The 14,657-nt window shown below is 35.6% G+C and overlaps 1 protein-coding gene across 1 annotated transcript in view; it reads right to left on the bottom strand.

The window, feature by feature from the left end:
* Window positions 1-14,657, bottom strand: part of LOC148943996 (uncharacterized) — a 347,461-nt gene that overhangs the window by 18,462 nt on the left and 314,342 nt on the right. The window contains exons 4-6 of the mRNA XM_089101323.1: window positions 9,900-10,315; window positions 9,529-9,868; window positions 2,076-2,211 (exon numbers count right to left, since the gene is read on the bottom strand). Coding sequence (XP_088957449.1) covers window positions 2,076-2,211; window positions 9,529-9,868; window positions 9,900-10,315 — 892 coding nt within the window. The remainder of the gene's footprint in view (window positions 1-2,075; window positions 2,212-9,528; window positions 9,869-9,899; window positions 10,316-14,657) is intronic.

Genomic DNA, 14,657 nt, shown 5'->3' with positions numbered 1-14,657 from the left:
GAATTCAATTCTCTTACTATTATGAATTGTAAAGAAAACTATTCCTTTTATTCAAATCCCAATCACCAATCAAGTTATACTCGTTCCTCTTGGCAAAGGTGTATGCCCTGTAGAATAGAATACCTACCAGAAAAACCTGTTTGGTACATAGGGGCCATAGAAATAGTACTTCCTATAGGACCGGTATTGCGTAAATCTCTTTGAAAGGTGTAATGCCCCTGTAGAATAACACAGAAAGGAACATAAAGTCGTAGAAGTATAAGGCCATGTGAGAGGATACTCACTCTCTTTGAAAAGGCATATACAAGGTTCAGAATAACACAGAAAGGAACATAAAGTCGTAGAAGTATAAGGCCATGTGAGAGGATACTCACTCTCTTTGAAAAGGCATATACAAAGTCCAGAATAACACAGAAAAGAACATAAAGTCGTAGAAGTATAAGGCCATGTGAGAGGATACTCACTCTCTTTGAAAAGGCATATACAAGGTCCAGAATAACACATAAAGGAACATAAAGTCGTCAAAGTATAAGGCCATGTGAGAGGATACTCACTCTCTTTGAAAAGGCATATACAAAGTCAATAATAACACATAAATGAACATAAAGGCGGCAAATTCATTATAAGCATTCTACTAGCTATCAAGTTTTTTTTTTTTTTTTTTTTAAATTAAAGAAGTAAATTCAAAGATCTTTAAAACCTTCCAAATTGAGATTGAGCAAAGGCAGAAAGTTCAATTGACCTTCACTATACCTGATTTGAGCAGTAGAACTATATTATAAGGTTTCACTTTTATGATAGAAAGATCAACAAAGGTCAGTGCCCTCTACTACGGATACTAAGAACTTGTTGTAACACGAAGCCACCTGAGCTCAACACCTCTAAACACTCTCTTCCTCCTTCCCAATCTATTCATAGCCTCTCGCTTTGCATCCTGTCAAGAAATTCCTATTTTCTTTTTATCTTCCCTCGCGACAGCCTCCCACCCCATTTGCAGACGACCTGCTTTTTGGTGGGTCTTAGACGGTTGGCCGACAAGAATAATTTGCAAAGTAATTTGCTTCCTACAGAAAAAATTCTAGTCTATAATTACCACACTCGCTCTTATCACCTTACTTATGGAGGGGCTTAATTAGGTTTCCTAAGATCATTAGGGTACTTCTTCTTTCTTCAAAAATTATATTTATATTCTTCAGTAACTTACTTACCTCTAACCTCAAAACTACCATATTTAAAAAAAAAAAACTCATCTACAACACTATAAGCACCTAAGCCCTAATATTTTTTTCATCCTTTTAGCACTGACACTAATTTTCCCACACAAAATAAATCTATATTACCATTCAAAATGTCATAAACTTTTCCTTCTTTTCTATATCATTTCCTGTAAATCTATCACGGCTCACCATATACTGCCCATAAACAAAAGTCAGAATGAGGTCAAAGCGTGAAAATTATTTAAGTTTTTTTGTGGGTTAAGTTTTGGTTTTATGTGTGCTTTTTTTAAAACAATGTTTTTTTTTCTCTGTTACTTAAAGTTTTTTGTTTTTGGTTTTTCGTTATTTTTGGTCGGCTAAGGCTCCCGGACGTGGTACTGACCCTTGTTCTGAGGCTCTGAGGGGGTTGTGTCAACACCAAAGGCTTTTTTATGTCATCTTTGGACAGTTTTTTAACAAATGACTATCTTAAAAATTCTATAAGATGCTTTTTTGGAAAAAACAAATTGTGTCCCGGGGCGGGGGGGGGATTGCTGCCCTCCGATCTCTTTAACTCTTAAAAAAGGCACTAGAACTTTTGATTACCAATCGAGTGAGTCCCTCCGAAGTTCATACGACCACCTAAGGGACTTAAGTAAGTAAGTGGTAATTAGTTTTCCTAAGATCATTAGGGTACTTCTTCTTTATTCAAAAATTACATTTATATTCTTCAGTAGCTTACCTCTAACCTCAAAACTACCATATTTAAAAAAAAAAATCATTTACAACACTATCAGCACCTAGGCCCTAGTATCTTTTTTATACTTTTAGCACTGAGACTAATTTCCCCTCACAAAATAAATCATCATTATAATTCACAATGTCATAAATTTTTCATTCTTTTCTGCATCATTTCCTGTAAATTTATCACGGCTCACCAGATACTGTCCATTGCTCTGCAACCTTTTCCTTATCATCAATTGTGGCATGGTTCCTGTCTTTGACTGGGACAAATCTAGAGAGACCAATGCAAATAAAAGTCAGGATAAGGTCAAAGCGTGAAAACTATTTTAGTTTTTTTGTGATTTAAAGTTTTGCTTTTATGTGTGTTATTTTTAAAACAACTATTTTATTTTTTCTCTCTTGCTTAATTTTTTTGTTTTTGGTTTTTCGTTATTTTTGGTCGACAAAGGCTCCCGGACGTGGTACCGACCCTTGTTTTGAGGCTCTGAGGGGGTTGTGTCAACACCAAAGGCTTTTTTATGTCATCTTTGGACAGTTTATGAACAAATGACTATCTTAAAAATTCTATCAGATGCTTTTTTGGAAAAAAACAAATTGTGTCTGGGGGAGGGGGGGTTGCTGCCCTCCGATCACTTTAACTCTTAAAATAGCAACTAGAACTTTTGATTACCAATCGAGTGAGTCCCTCCAAGGTTTATATGACCACCCTTTCTATAAAACCTTATATATCCTCAGGGTATAACTTACAAACCTTGCCCTGGGGGCTGTGAGGGGGTTGTCTTCCTCAAAGACATTAATTTCCCGACCTTTCAACAGCGATAAACGCAATAATTATGTAAAAATTTTGGGCGTTGAAGGGGGACTGCACTTCAGACTTTCGCCAATTAAAAAGGTCGATAGCCCTTTCACATTCCAATCGAATGAGCTCCTTTCGAAGTTCCTACGACAATTCCTTCTATACAAAATTTCCTAGACTAAAATAAAATAATACATTGTGCCAACATCGCTCTTTACTTAAGCAGCTCTATTGCACTGCCTATGATTATTCGCATAAAACACACTGGGTAAAAACATTTTTCGTTTCTAACTTGAAAGTAAAAAAATAGATTTTCAACGTCAAAGCTTAAAACACACAAAAATTATTACGTAAATGAGGGGGCTAGCCCCTCCTCAATACATCAGTCTTTACGTTAATTCTTTTTTTGTGAATATTTTAAAAGTCTTTGTATCCTAATTAGTCTCATAAAAAGTACCTCCATGGACAGTTATTCCCACGTAAAAGTTCCCCCCTACCCGGAAAATTTCTTCCGGACAGTTTCATTATAACTAAAAATTCCCCCCTCTCCCCCCCCCCCAAAAGAAAAAAAATTCCAGCAGACAGTTCCAGGTGAAAATTTTTTTATAGCGCAAATTCATTGGAAAAACTTTTATTTGACAAGATTATTTTTAATCATGCCAGAAATTCCGTCCTCTGGCAAAAAGTTTTCCTAAAAAAAACACCCCCTAGTAGAAAGTTACTCCCACAGAGAATACCGTCTGGAAAAAGCAAATAAACGCGCATCCGAATCTTTCTTCTGGCAAAAATACAAAATTCCATGTTTTTTCAGACGGGAGCTTGAAACTTCTACCATAGGGTTTTTGGATTAGCTTAACATGATGCTAATATTCTCATTATGATTCTTAGACTTTTAGAGGGTGTCTTCCCTTTCTTAAAAACCAGACAAGTTTCCTTAGGATCGTTACTTTTAATGGGTGACGCTAAAATTAATAAATCTTGTATATTTGGAATAAGAAAAACAAGCCCACTCTTTTGTTGTATCTATTGATATCAAAATTCCTTTTTTTTGACAGTTTCGGTTACTATCGAGCCGTGTCACTCCTTACTTACAGTTTGTTACCACGAACTGTTTGAAAAAGTTGACTTGTTTCAAACGAAATGTTTGAAACAAGCTGGAATGAATTTTGAAATGTCATGCGATGATAATACTGTTTCAGAAACCGCGTGGAGGTTCTTAAATTTACTGTCTCATATTTTAAAATTTTAATCTATCCTTGTGGTTTTTCAGACGGAATTTGTGAAAAAAAGAAAGAAAAATATATAAGTGTTTAGCAAGTTTCATTGTGTTTTACATACACTGGACATCTGAAAAATATTCCATAAGGGTAAGTCCAATTGTCCTCAATGCTAAAATTTTGCAGGTCTATTCTCAAAAAATTAATTAAAAGATTGCAAAATAGGCAAAAAATTTGAAGTCACATCTGTGGGATGGCAAAAAGTCAAGGGCTTTTTGTTATGCTGCAAAGTAGTTGAGTTAGGCAAATGAAACTTTGAAAAATGAATCCAGGGCCAGCCCTGTGCCCTACCAAGGAATTACCACTCTACAGTGTCAACCCTATTCTGATTTCTAGGACTTACAACCTATCTCAATGCTTATAGAATATTTAATAACTTAATCTTGATATTTAAATTTCTTCTTCATTGGATTATGGGTTTATTTTGAAAATACAATTCCTATTATTTCAATGGAATACTAAGCCATAAGCTCTCAAGAGTTTTTCCGAAATTTAAGAAATAGATTCAAAAATCTTCCAAACACACAAAAACAGAGACGACAGACACTCAGAGACGAAACACAGAAAACACACACAGATACGAAACACATACACAGAGGACACAAACACAGAGACGATACACATACAGAGATGACACACACAAAGTGACGACACACATACAGAGACGACACAGACAGAGAGATGACACAGAGACGCACAGAGACGACACACGCACAGAGAGGACAAACACACAAATACAACACAAACACAGAGATGATACATTTCTTAGGTATATTTATATAAAAGGAATGCAGTACTAAGGATCATTTTCCGAGTTATAATTTTAAGGGAAAGAAAGCAATGAATAGCTTAAAAATTTTTCAAAAACAAAATACATGAGTGTTTTCCACTTTAAACCTGCTCTCAAAAGACAACTATAACATTAAGATACGCAAGTATAACCGTAACTTTTCTAAAAAATCAATAGTTCATAGCCGTGCTTGGCCAATGTCTTTGTTGTGGGTTCTCTTATTGTAGTTGTCGTTCAGAGGCTAATTTTAATCTTTCAACTCTTTTTCAACTTCGAAAAAACACAGTGCCGTTGCTGTTCTACTTTTCGCGGCTTCAATCAATCCATCAAAATAGCAAACTGGTAAGTAGATTTTGGCAATCATGTTTCTTGTCGTTTTCGAGTATTATCTTCTTTTTCTCATTTGCTCCAAGTTTAACGAAATTAGACTTCTTCAAAATATATTTTTTAATCTGGGACAATTAAAATAAACGAAATTCTTTTATTAAACATACCTTCTTTTGTTATGTAGTTCCCTGAAAATTGCAACAACGTGAACCTACTTGATATTATCACGCAAATAAACTAGATGAATTTTTATGTATTTTTTTTAATTATAAGAAAATTTTAGCATAATTTTTGTGTGGGACAAACATTTTTTTAATTTTGTTTCTAGTGTGGTGGGTGGGGGGAGTGAACTTGCCTTTACCCTTCATTTTATATCTTGTTGTTCATAACTTTCAAAAGTCTTTACTCGTCACTGTTTGTATTTTCAGATATTTTAGGGAGGAGAAATTTAAAATCTCGTCCTCAATACCTCGCTCTTTACGCTAAAGTTTTGCATTGTTTTGAAACATAGAGTTATGAGAAAGTCAAGCTGTAGCGGAAGAAACAAGGCATTGATGAGAGAACAACCGCTTTCATAAACGGAATAATTTCTGTCCGTTTTTAATTTCAATGTTGCTCCTTACTTTCAGTTAAAAAACTTGCTTTTTAATTTAGTTTCTGAACATTTTGAATTAATACAGGTTTTGATTTTTGCTAATCGTACATGAATAATTAAAACGAGATTTGCATATTAATTTTACTTTTTTTTTGGTTAAATAGCTTTCTCGAAGGTTGTTTAATTTTATTTACGACCGTTTTTATTAGTATTAAATGTACGTTACTTACGAATTAACTTCCATATCGAACTTTTATATTCATATATTTATAATACGTATATCAGAGAGTTCACCCCGTAGTTAATGCCTCGCTCTTTACGCTAAAAATCGAATTTTATTCCAATTCTTTAAAAATGACCCCTTATATATTTAGCGTAAAGAGCGAGATATTGACAAGGGGGAGAACCTAATCATATACGTAATAATTTCTGTTCATTTTAAATTTAAATCTTGCTCCTTACTTTTAGTGGAAAAACTTGCTTTTTTTAAATTTAATTTCTGATAGTTTTTTTAAATAATGCTGGGAAATCCGGCACCCCCTTCATAGCGATGTCCCTTACCCCACGGCAAGACCCCCCAAGTAACCCCGACCTCTCACTACCAGCAAAAATCCCGCCTGAAAACGTCTGTATGCTTCCCAATAACCAATACGATACGTAAACATTGAGCAAAGTTCATAACTTGCAGCCCTTCCCCCGGGGACTGTGGCAGATTAAGTCATCCCCACAGACATAGTCAATATATTTTTTAACCATGCTGAACAAAATGGCTATCTCAAAGTTTTTATCATGTGACTTTGGGGAAAAAATAGCGTGGGAGGGGGCCTAGTTGCCCTTAATTTTTTGTTCACATAAAAAGTGCACTGGAACTTTTAATCTCCGTTGGAATCAGCCCTCCTGCGATATTCTAGGACCACTGGTTCGATACGATCACCACTGGACAAAAAAAAAAAAAAAACAAAAACAACAAAATGCATCTGTGATCTTTCTTCTGGCAAAAATACAAAATTCCACATTTTTGCAGATAGGAGCTTGAAACCTGTTCAGTAGGGTTCTCTGATGGTGTGATTTTCATTAAGGTTTTAGGGGTGTTTCCCCCCTCTTTCGAAAATCAGCCAAATCTTCTCAGGCGCGTTGCTTTTGATGAGTATGACTAAACTTGATTAAACTTATATTTATGAAATCAGCATAAAAATCTGATTCTTTTGATGCATCTATTGGTATCAAAATTCTGTTTCTTAGAGTTTCGGTCACTATTGTCCCGGGTCACTCCTTACTACATTTCGTTACCATAAACTGTTTTAAAAACTTCTTAAAACTGCTTGATAGTAAGTGTACAAACAAAAGTAAATTACGCTTACTCCTATATGGAGCACCAATAAAGTCAATCCTTTCAGATTGAGAACATTCTTTTGGTCCCTAGAATCAGTGATTTAACTGGCTAGATTTTCATTCCGCTTTACCAAAGTTTTCAGCCCACCATGCTTCATTCATAAAATGTTATTTTCTTAAAAAAAATTTCATTACAAAACTATCCAGTTGGATTGCACCCAGTTTTTCACCTGGCTTCCTGTTTGATTAAATAAAAAAAAAGTTTTTTTTAACTGACACTAAGGAACGACATTAAAACTTAAAACGAACAGAGATTATCCTATATATGACAGGGGCTATCCCCTTCTAACCGCCTCGCTTTTTACGCTAAAGTTTTTTTTTATTGTTTAAATAAATAAAGTTGTGTGACAGTCAATCTGTCACACAAGAAAAAAAACTAAGGTCTGTTCTTTTTAATGTCCGTCCTTAATTTCATGAAAAAAAACTTGTGTTGTTTATTTAATTTCTGAACGTTTTTGACTTGATGCAGCTTTGATTACTGCTCACCGTACATGAATAATTAAAACAAAATTTGCATATTAATTTTGCTTTTTTTGGCTAAATGGCTTTCTCAACATTTTGTTCTGATGTAACTTACGAATTAACTTACGTAAAGAGCTTTTATATTCGTATGTTACAAAGTTCACCCCCTAGTCATTACCTCACTCTTTACGCTAAAGCTCGAATCACAAACTCCAGAATCACAAAGGCCAGTTAATTAGAATAGATACCTCTTTTGAAATTACTAAGAAAAACCTTAGTGTAAAGAGTGAGGCATTGACCATGAGGCAGACCCCTTAATATACGTAATACTTTCTGTTTCTTTTAAATATTAATGTTCCTCCCTATTATTAGTTGAAAAAAAAACTTGTTTTTTTTATTTAATTTCTGATCGTTTTTTGAATAATGCTTGGAAATCCGGCAACCCTTTCATAGAAATGTCCCTTCCCCCAAGGAAAAGATCCACCCCCATAACCCCGACTCCCACACCACCACAACCTCCGACTCCCACAACGACCAGATAAAAACGCTCCTGAAACGTCTGTATACTTCCCATTAACCAATACTATATGTAATCAATTGGCAAAGTTCATAACTTGCAGCCCTTCCCCCGGGAAATAAGGAGGATCAAGTCATCCTAAAAGACTTTTTTATTAGGTTTTCAACTATGCTGGACAAAATGGCTATCTCAAAATTTTGATTGGGTGACGTTGGAATACAAAATTAGCATGGAAGAGGGCCAATTTACCCTCCAATTTTTTTGGTCACTTAAGAGAGGGCACTAGAACTTTTAATTTCCGTTCGGATGACCCCTCTCACGATGTTCTAGGACTACTGGATCGATACGATCACCCCTGAAAAAAAAAAATAAATAAACACGCATCCCTCATCTTTCTTCTGGCAAAAATACAAAAATCCACATTTTCGCAGATAGGAGCTTGAAACTTCTATAGTAGACACGCTCAGTCTATTCAGCGTGTGAGGTTCTCTGACACGCTGAATCTGATTGTATAATTTTCATTAAAGTTCTATGATTTTTAGGGGTTGTTTTCCCCTTTTTTCAAATATAAGGAAAATTTTCTCAGGCGCATAGCTTTTGATGGCTAAGACTAAACTTAATGAAATTAATATATTTGAAATCAGCATAAGAATCTGATTCTATTGATGTAAAAATTCTGGTTTTTACAGTTTTGGTTACTATTGAGCCGGGTCGCTCCTTACTTACAGTTTGTTACCACAAACTGTTTGATCACTCAAAAAGACTAATTAAGACAACATCTTCGCCGACAGAAAAATCTATTTCCAAATTCCAAGCCCCCATAGAGCCGACTTGTGAAAATTTATAAATTTAGTGCTTGCCCGTTGAAGTTTTCCGTTTTCCCCCCACCCCCAAAAAAAATTCGTGGAAGTTTTAACTGAATCCTGAAAATTGTAAGACAGCAAATGGTGGTTGCTCCAACAGTGCATATACAATTTGTTAAGTTTCTAACAAAAACTAATAACTCGTATGTAATATGTAATATTTGAAGATTTTTCATTTTAAAAAATTCTTTTTTGCTTATTCAACGAGCCTGATTAAGAGAACCGTTTCTCATATATATTACACTAAAAGCATTTTTCACTTGTGCGCACTTCTTTATGCCTGGTCAAACATCCAGACTCAGCAAAGCTTCTCTTACAAAAATCACACTGAAAATGTTTTTCATTTGTATGCATTCGTTTATGCGTAGTCAAGTTTGACGAATCAGCAAAATTTTTCTTACATATGTTACACTGAAAGGGTTTTTCACCAGTATGCACTTGTTTATGTCTAATCAATTGTGCCGACTCACAAAAGAGTCTCTTACATATATCAAGCTGATAAGGTTTTTCCCCTGTGTGCATTCGTTTATGTGTAGTCAAGTTTTACGCAGAAGCAAAAGCTTTCTTACATATATCACACTGGAAGGACTTTTCGCCTCTATGCACTCGTTTATGACTGATCAAAGTTTCTGAATGAGCAAAAGTTTTCTTACATATCTCGCACTGGAAGGGTTTTTCACCAGTATGCACTCGTTTATGTCTAATCAATTGTCCCGACTCACCAAAGCTTCTCTTACATATATCACACTGAAAAGGTTTTTCACCTGTGTGCACTCGTTTATGTGTAGTTAAATTTGACGCAGAAGCAAAAGCTTTCTTACATATATCACACTGGAAGGGTTTTTCCCCTCTATGCACTCGTTTATGACTGATCAAAGTTTCTGACTGAGCAAAAGTTTTCTTACATATATCACACGGGGAAGGTTTTCCACCTGTGCACTCGTTTATGTTTAGTCAATTGTCCCGAATCACAAAAGGTTTTCTTACATATATCACACTGAAAAGGTTTTTCACCTGTATGCACTCGTTTATGTGTAGTCAAATTTGACGCAAAAGCAAAAGTTTTCTTACATATATCACACTGGAAGGGTTTTTCACCTGTATGCACTCGTTTATGACTGATCAAAGTTTCTGACTGAGCAAAAGTTTTCTTACATATGTCACACTGGAAGGGTTTTTTACCTGTATGCACTCGTTTATGTTTAGTCAAATGTGCCGACTGATCAAAACCTTTATTACATATATCACACTGAAAGGGTTTTTCACCAGGATGCACTCGTATATGTGTAGTCAAATGTCCTAGCCGAGTAAGTTTTCTTACAAATGTCACACTGAATATGAGCTTCACCACTAATGCTGCACATAGTTGAGTTCATTACTCTAGAATTCAACCCTAGTGAATTTAACTTGAAACTTGTGGACAATTTCTGTGAAGTAACGTGAGAGGTACCACCCAGTAATACTATTTCAAACTCTTTTTCTGAAAAATGAACCAGTAAAATTAAATGTTCTTTCATGTTATGAATATTGTGTTTCAAACAAATTGAACATCTCCTTGCTTTTCCAAATGGATGCTACAATAAAAGATCTACAAAGCTTCTATAATCTCTAACTACAGCAGAGCAGACATCGCATTCTATCCGTGTATGTTGTTCACGACCAGTGTCTACATGAAGTTCTAGTAGCAGAAATGAATTCTCTGTCTTTCCACAGAAGTTGCAACGCCAGAGATTCGGTTGAGTTTCACCACCAATGCCACAACTACTTGAAGTCATTACTTCTAAAATTAGGGGATAAAATAAAATAAAAGTCAATACTACAGCTAAGAGTATTACGTAAATATATTATATTGAGAAACATTGGATGAATGAAAATTTATGATTTAAAAATCTGTTTCATTTAATAGAAATAACAGAAAATAATATTTAAAATTCAACCCGGAGAAAAATATAACAGTTAAAACAATCCTACCATCATAAAGAGTTTAAGAAATTATATTATACTTATATACACTTAACAATGTACATAAGCCTACACTTAACAGTGCATACACCTAACTTAATACACTTGACACTTAAAAAGTCCAACAAAATATTATACACTTAGATACAATTGACAGCCCATTCCCGATTTTATTTATTTCTCCCCTCATATTATCTTTTAGAATTGATTTGACCTCAATTTAAGTTTAGGTTTCTTTCTTTTCTTTATCTGTTTGTTCTATAATTCATTATACTACTGAAAATCTTTACACAACAGCAGAGCATTATTCAGGAGGGGGGGGGCAGGGGGGGGGGTTAAACCTAAAAAGCCAAGATAATAAACAGAGAAAAATCTTCCGAAAAAAAAATACATTTTTGTTCAATTTAGATTTAACGCTTAAGTAGCTCAGTGCTAGTAAAAGAGGCAAATAAAAGTTTTTTTATGAGCTAAAACCTCATCGTAACTAGCGTTGTGGCTTGTCTTAATTGACAGATATCGGTAATAAGTATCTTTTATTTTCGTGTATTATCGTTAATAAGGCATATATTACTAACAAATACAACAAGCTCATTTATTTGAAATTTGAAGAGCTTCGCGTTTATGCCCTTTTTCAAACAGATCGTGTTAGCCAACTGTCAGTAAAGAGCGACCCAAAACTCTTAAAAAAATAAATTTTTGATATCAATAGATATAACAAAAGAATGGGCTTGTTATGCTGATTCCAAATATATAAGATTCATTAAGTTCAGTGCTATAAATCAAAAGCTACAATCCTAAGAAAATTTGCCTGGTTTTTGAAAAAGTGAAAAGACACCCCCTAAAAGTCAAAGAATCTTAATGAAAATAATATCATCATGTTAAGCTTATCCGAAAACCCTATTGTAGAAGTTTCAAGCTCCCGTCTAAAAAAACATGGAATTTTGTACTTTTGCTAGAAGAAAGATCACGGATGCGTGTTTATTTGTTTTTCATATTTTTTTTTTCCATGGGTGATTGCATAAAACCAACAGTCCTAGAATATCGAGAATTAAAAATAGAAATTAAAAGTTTAAGTTCCCTTTTAAAGTGACCAAAAATATTGATGGAGAACTAGCCCCCTTCCCACCCCCACCTCTTTTTCCTGACAGTCCTTCGATCAAAATTTTGTAATATACATTTTGTTCATCATAGTTAAAAAGGTCAGTAACTCTACCTTTGGAGATAACATAACCCCCCTCGACCCCTGGCGAACGGTCTTTTAAGTTATAAAATCTTCCTTTTTGCGGAGTTTGCATACGTTCTTCGGGTGGGGGCAGAAGTTGAATTTTATGGTGGGGGGGGGGACTTTTTACGTGTAAGTTCTCGGGGTATGAACTTTCCAGGGGGAGTTCTACACTTGGGGAATTTACCAGAATTTTTTTCTACGGATTTCTTTTATTAGTCTTACTTTCTCTTTGTAAACTCAATTTTACACTTGGAGATGTTAAGGGGAATCGTCTGGGGGAAAAATGTTACCGGGTTGGAATTTTCGAAGAGTATCTTTCCAAGGTGAGGGGAGATTTTTCATGAGAGAAATTCTCCGAAGGAGAGATTTCCACAAAAAAAAATTTCCAGAGGGCATTTTCTGTGGAAGTAACTGTCCAATAGGGGGTGGGGTATTTTTGGGAAAGCTTTTTGCCAGAGTACTGAATTTCCGGCTTGATTTTAAAAATAGTCTTTTCAAATAAAAGTTTTTCCAATGAATGTGCGCTATGAAAACATTTTCACCTGGAACTGTCCCCAGGATTTTTTTTTGGGGGGGGGGGGGGATTTTTAGTTATAATGGAACTATCCGGAATAAATTTTCCTGGTGGGGTGTATTTTATGTGAGATTAACTTTCCATGGAGGGATTTTCCATGAGGAGAAGGAATTCTCCATAGAGGAGGAATCCTTTCACAACGAGAACTTTCTTTTGGTCCGTAGACTCAGTGATTTAACTGGATAGGTTTTTATTCCATTTTACCAAAGTTTTCAGCCCACGATGCTTCATCCATAAAATATGACTTTTAAATAAACTTTCATTACAAAACTATAGTTGGATTGAACCCAGTTAATTGCCTGGCTTCTTGTTTGATCAGAGGCAACGCTATAGTAAAGCCCACACGGCTCCATTATTTTATTATTATTTTTTCCCAGAGACACTTCAAATGGGAGGGGTCGTCTCAGAAACTTCAAAGGTGGCTCATTCGATTAAAAATCGAGAGTTCTAGTGCCCTTTTTAGGAGTCAAAAGTGATTGGAAGGCAACTAACACCCCTTCCACGCTCACCAGTTCACCAAACACAGCCAATAAAAATTTTGAGATAGCCATTTTGTTCAGAGAAGTTGATTTCCACATAGAAATTATGTTTTTAAGGAGGACACTCCCCCACAGCCCTCAGGGCAAGGGTTAAAAGTTATGCCCTGGGGACATATAAGGTTTTTGTAGAAAGCTTTGTGGTAGAAACTTCAAAAGGGGCTCATTCGATTGGAAATTCAAAGGGCTATTCCCTTTTTTATAGTCGAAAGTGATTGGAGGGCAACTAACCCCCCTCTCACGACTACCTTTTCCCCAAACACATCCAATCAAAATTTTGAGATAGACATGTTGTTCAACGTCGTTGGAAATTCAGAAAACTAGGTCTTTGGGGATAACAACCCCCCCACAGCCTTCTGGGAAAGGGTTGCAAGTTATACCCTGGGGCATATAGAGTTTTATAGAAATCGCTGTCGTAGAAACTTCAGAAAGGGCTCGTTCGATTGGAAATTTAAATGGCTAGTTCCCTTGTTAATAGTCGAAAGTGATTGGAAGGCAACTAACATCCCTTCCATGCCCACCATTTCGCCAAACATACCCAATCAAAATATTGAGATAGCCATTTTGTTTAAAAGAACTGAAAGTTCTGGAAATTATATGTTTGAGCAGGACACACACCCCAGAGTCTTCAGGGTAAGAGTTATAAGTTATGCCCTGGGGGAATATATGGTTCTTATGGAAGGAATGCTCGTATGAACGTCAGAAAAGGCTCATTTGTTTGAGAACCAAAAGTTCTAATTCACTTTTTAAGCGTAAAAAGAAATCGGAGGGTAACCAGCCTCCCTCCCCTCCCCCTCAAGCTCTTTTTTCCAAATACTACCGCTATAATTTTGAGATTGCCATTTTGTTAAAATAAGGTCAAAGATTAGATAACAAAAATTCTGGTGCCAATCCGACCCCCCCAGTACCGTGGACAGGCGTATTAAGTTATGCCAATGGGTGATATATGGGTCTTGTGGACGGGATGCTTGTATTAACTTCAAAGAGGGCTCATTTGATTGGAAACTGGAAGTTCTAGTTCATTTTTTAAGAGTCAAAAGAGATTGGAGGGCACCTAGCCCCCTCCAAGCCCTTTTTTCCTCAAAATCATCCGATAAGAACTTTGAGATTTATAAAATTATAGCCTTTTTTTTAAAATAGTTCGAAGACCATATAAAAAAACTCCGCAGTCAACCTAGCCCTCCAGGGTCTGAGGGCAGGCGTTGTAAGTTATGCCCTGGGGGAATATATGGTTCTTATTGAAGGGATGCTCGTAATAACTTCAGAGACGGCTCATTTATTTGAAAATTTAAAGTTCTAGTTCAGTTTTTTAGAGTCAAAAGAGATTGGAGGGCAGCTATCCCCCCACGTCCCTTTTTCTCCAAATGCATCCAATAATAATTTTTGAGATAACCATTAAGT

This window comes from Artemia sp. Qi Xiang Cuo, chromosome 15, assembly GCF_049724085.1.
Source record: "Artemia sp. Qi Xiang Cuo chromosome 15, ASM4972408v1, whole genome shotgun sequence".
Taxonomy (NCBI): domain Eukaryota; kingdom Metazoa; phylum Arthropoda; class Branchiopoda; order Anostraca; family Artemiidae; genus Artemia; species Artemia sp. Qi Xiang Cuo.
The sequence above is the reverse complement of the archived record's forward strand: the minus strand, read 5'-3'. Positions and strand labels throughout refer to the sequence as shown.